Source organism: Vigna radiata, chromosome 6 (genome assembly GCF_000741045.1).
Source record: "Vigna radiata var. radiata cultivar VC1973A chromosome 6, Vradiata_ver6, whole genome shotgun sequence".
In the NCBI taxonomy this organism is placed as follows: Eukaryota; Viridiplantae; Streptophyta; class Magnoliopsida; order Fabales; family Fabaceae; genus Vigna; species Vigna radiata.
In genome coordinates this window covers 9,846,096-9,850,604 of record NC_028356.1, presented here as the reverse complement: position 1 = coordinate 9,850,604, position 4,509 = coordinate 9,846,096, and the positions used below count along the sequence as shown (strand labels likewise).

General features: G+C 36.2%; 1 protein-coding gene across 1 annotated transcript; it reads left to right on the top strand.

Moving 5' to 3' along the window:
* The first annotated feature begins 246 nt into the window (after positions 1 to 246).
* Positions 247 to 2,595, top strand: LOC106765299 (transcription factor DIVARICATA). Its single transcript, XM_014649873.2, has 2 exons — positions 247 to 1,364; positions 1,696 to 2,595. The coding sequence occupies exons 1-2, from the start codon at positions 940 to 942 to the stop codon at positions 2,183 to 2,185; spliced, it is 915 nt and encodes a 304-aa protein (XP_014505359.1). The 5' UTR covers positions 247 to 939; the 3' UTR covers positions 2,186 to 2,595.
* The last annotated feature ends 1,914 nt before the right edge of the window (positions 2,596 to 4,509 follow it).

Below are 4,509 nucleotides of genomic sequence, written 5' to 3'. Positions count from 1 at the left end.
TAAGAAATGATCTTAGCAGAGTGTGATTGACTAGTGCGTAGCAGTTGGCTCTTCCATCATTTATGATGAGCTGCCAATCCTCATTTCTTGTCGCAATTCCAACCAATGGAAGACAAGAAAATTGAGAATAATAAAAATATAAATGAATAAAGAAAGGCATTGCAATTTGCAAAGCTATGAAGTAATAATTATTATTTGTATGAAAATGTCACTGCAGAAGCGATGGTGTCCATTATATAGGAAGAGAGAACTTTCTTTCTTGCTATAGTTGCAGACACAGTCCCCACAATCACATTATATCCAATCACAACTCAACAACATCAACTTCACTTTATTTCAGGCTCAAAAATCTTGGAATTTTGTTTAAATTCATTTCTTCAACCATCCTCACTTGCTTTTCAGCAACACCTCTTTCTTGCTTCAGGATTCTATAATTATTTTTTCTGCTCAGTTGCTTTCTTTATTATTATTTCTTCTCCTTTCCTTGTTACACAGACAAGGAAAAAGGGAGAAAGAACAAGTTTTTTTTTTTTTTTTTTCCCTTCTCCTTTCTCTGTTATCTGTTGCTCTCAAACTCTTCACTCTCTCTTTTGTTTCCTAATTGGGTTAACACTTATCACATTCATTGTGTTTGCTTTTTTATTTGTCTTCTCACTGAAAAGTTCCATTTTTTTTTTCTGGGTCATTGTTGCTTTTTTTGATCTTGTTAGAATTTAGACCAATTGAGTCACAGATAATAGTTTTCATTCATCATCAATTTGGAGCATTCTCTCTGATCTTTTTGATCAAGTGGGTATTCTGATTCCCTTCAAAATGTTTGTGGGTTTATCCTTGATATTGTTCTGGTAAAACTTCAACTTCTTTGATTTATCTTGCTTAGTTTTCAATTTTCCTGTCAATAAGCCCAAATTTGATTGTATGAACTTGTAAACTGAACTGATGAAGTGGGAAACTGTAGCCCTTTCTCCTACACCTTGTTCTCCAAACTCCAACCCCAGTTGGTTGGTGGAAAATAACAGGAGCACGAAATGGACTCCTGAAGAGAACAAACTGTTTGAAAATGCTCTTGCAGTGCATGATACAGATACTCCAGATCGGTGGCACAAAGTGGCTGAAATGATTCCTGGAAAGACAGTACTTGATGTGATCAAGCAGTACAAAGAACTTGAAATTGATGTTAGCAATATAGAAGCTGGGTTAATCCCAGTTCCTGGTTATAGCACTGCCACTTCACCCTTCACCTTAGATTGGGTGAACACTCCTGGTTATGATGGATTCAAAGGAAGTGGAAAGAGATCATCCTCAGTGAGACCTCATGAGCAGGAAAGGAAGAAAGGAGTGCCTTGGACTGAAGAGGAACATAAGTAAATTTTTTCACCTTTTGCATTTGTTTTTACACATACTGTTTTTTTATGGTGCTAACTGTACATGTAGAGATTTTAATATATGATATCATGATAGCTTGGGAATGTATATCTGTGTGAAAAAGCCAGAATTGGTGGATAGAATTTAATGTTAATTAAAGCAAGAGGTGTAGGGACAAGAATTCAGTGTAGATATTAAAGGGTTGGATTTTACTTTTCTCAATTGATAGGCATGTCATTTTGGGGGGGGGGGGGGGTTTGTTAGGTGAAAAAGTTGTTTTCTTTACTTTAAAGTTTTGGAATTTAAACATCCTATGGATGTTCCCTGCAGATTGTTTTTACTGGGTCTGAAGAAATATGGGAAAGGTGATTGGAGAAATATTTCTCGCAATTTTGTGATCTCTAGAACCCCAACACAAGTGGCTAGCCATGCTCAGAAGTACTTCATAAGGCAACTTTCAGGAGGCAAAGACAAGAGAAGGGCTAGCATACATGACATAACAACAGTGAATCTGACAGAAACATCCACAACTTCTTCAGAAGACACCAACAGATCCACCTCACCACATGTGCTCTCACAGCAGCAGCAGCCAAATTCTACTCCAACTGCACCTACAACTCATTTTCAGTGGTGTAATCAGTCAAGCACAGGAATAGCTATGACTTTCAACCCTGCTCATGAAAGAGTCTTCATGTCTCCTTATGGTGCTAACTCCTTTGGGGTTAAAATGGAAGCACGGAATCTGCATAATGAGTCTTCTTACTTGGGACCTCAGACACAGAACATGGTTTTCCAAATGCAACAGTCCTCACAACACTAGTCCCATGCATCATTTAGCTCTTGTTGTAGTGAATTATTAATGGATGGAACCAGAATCTTCTGTCCATTTCAATAAGTACAGTGGTTGAGTTGAGCTTTTCCCCCGAGTTTCATGTGAATATATCCTAGAATGTTGGTTAGTGATGAACTTGAAGGAAGGTACATACATTTGTTTCTTCAGCAAATAAACACTTGTTGTAAGGAGAGTGGCAGGCAACCAAGTCCACAACGTTGAGTCTTTGTTGGTTTTCTATGTTGTCTAATAATAATGAATTTCAAGCTAAGTCTATAATGGAATGCCAACTTAGAGATGAAAAGAGACACTTCAAAGTTGATAACTATCTAGGCACATATGTGTATGGAGTATCCTATTATTGGTATTGAAATGAAAGCAAAATATTATTTCAGAAATCATAATCTGATACTTGGCAATGGTTATTTGGAGGGTAAGATTAAACAAATTATTATGCATCACTGCTTGAAGGGCTTGCCAACCCTGCAAGCTCCATTAGTTCAATCAGTGAAGACCTGAAAAGGCATATCTAAGATATCAAAGTTTATAGTGATATATGAGTTTATTCGAGAAACCAGTTTCAGACAAAAGTTGTTGAATTTGATTTGGAGATATGATTGCAGCCAAAAAAGAGTGTTTTAACAATAAACAAAATCCTATGTCTAGGTGGCTACTAGTGAAGATATCTAAGTTTTTGTTTTAAGACCTGACATTGCACTCAATTTTAGGTATCAAAGAATTGGATGTTTTTCTAGTTCTCTCACATTAACAAAATGTGCATGCAGTAATTCAAAAATCACGTACTTCAAGTGGTGGTGTTCAGTTTGTTTATTGTTGATAAGTTTTAAAATTGTTCTGAAGAAGAGAAAGATTCCTTACAGGTGGAGTATTAATTATTTAATTAGAGTAAAAGAAGAGTGATTAGACAGCAATATATTCTTAAGAAAAGTGGATTTTGGTGATGTAGTGTAGTAATACTGTATACACTTAATCCAAAGAAAGCATCATAGTCCTCCTTGTGATCCTAAATGTACGGAAGCTGGCCATTAAACAAATTAAACGTTTCACTGTTCTCAACATCTTCGTTCAAATCGTTTATCACATTTTCTAACTAAAAAAACTTCTGTTCATCTCATTTATGGAGGAAACCTACCCCATAGGAAATATTCACCTTTTTCTTAATCTTATATTTTTAATAAAGAGGACAAGTCTATGTGTTGAGAGCAGTTATGTTTGCACCAAATATTTGGAAGAAAAGTAAATTTATTTATGAATTAAAATTAGATGATGTATTAGTTAAAAGTAAAAAATTAGAAAAATAACATATAATTTTTTTTTTCACGAATTAATTTATGTTTAATGTATGCGGAGAAACTTATAGGGGTAGGATTTTACATTGCATGATTGAATTATATGATGAAATTTGACGAATTTGAATTTGTGGTTTGGATGTTTAATTCATGAGTTTGTTGGTTTGGATTTGAAATTTTGCGTTTACTAGAGTTAGAATCTGAATAATTGGTCAAGTGGTATGAGTTTTTATATTTAAAACTATTTTGAACTAATTCACTGATAAAAGAGTGCCCATTTTATTGTTGGAAATCCAAGTGTGAGTCCAAGTCCCACATTGGATAAAAATGAGCAAGTAGAACACTTAATAAAGGTAAAAGACCCATTAACCCATTGTCTTAAGGTTTTGGGTAAAGAGTGGTATCAATTCCTTATATGGTTGTGCTTAAATCTCATTGGTATTGTGTCTCCCCGGTGAACCTCCTCCTCGATAGGCCCAACAGTGGTATTAGAGCCGATAATTCGTCTTGGTGACCGACTCACGAAGGTGCTTGTGGTTGGTTGGGAATGCTTATGTTGGAGGGATATAATTGTACCAATGTGGAAGGAACTCACCCTTGAGAGGGAAATTATTGGGAATCCAAGTGTGAGTCCAAGTCCCACATTGGATAGAAATGAGAAAGTAGAACACTATATAAAGGTGAAAGACCCATTAACCCATTACCTTAAGGTTTTGGGTAGAGAGTGGTGTCAATCCCTTATGTGGTTGGGCTCAAATCTCATTGGTATCGTGTCTCCCCGGTAAACCTCCTCCTCGGTGGACCCAACACTAATATCTGATATAATGGTGAGCAGTGCTAGGGTTATGTTAAGCGTCCTATTTTGCGAATGAGATAGCATTGAGCGGTGTTAGGGTGAGGTTGAGCGCCTGGTTTTGCGAAAGGTTTGACACTAAACAACACTAGGGTGTCATTGAGCGTCGTCTTGCACTACATGATTAGAGCAATGTAGTTCCAAGATGA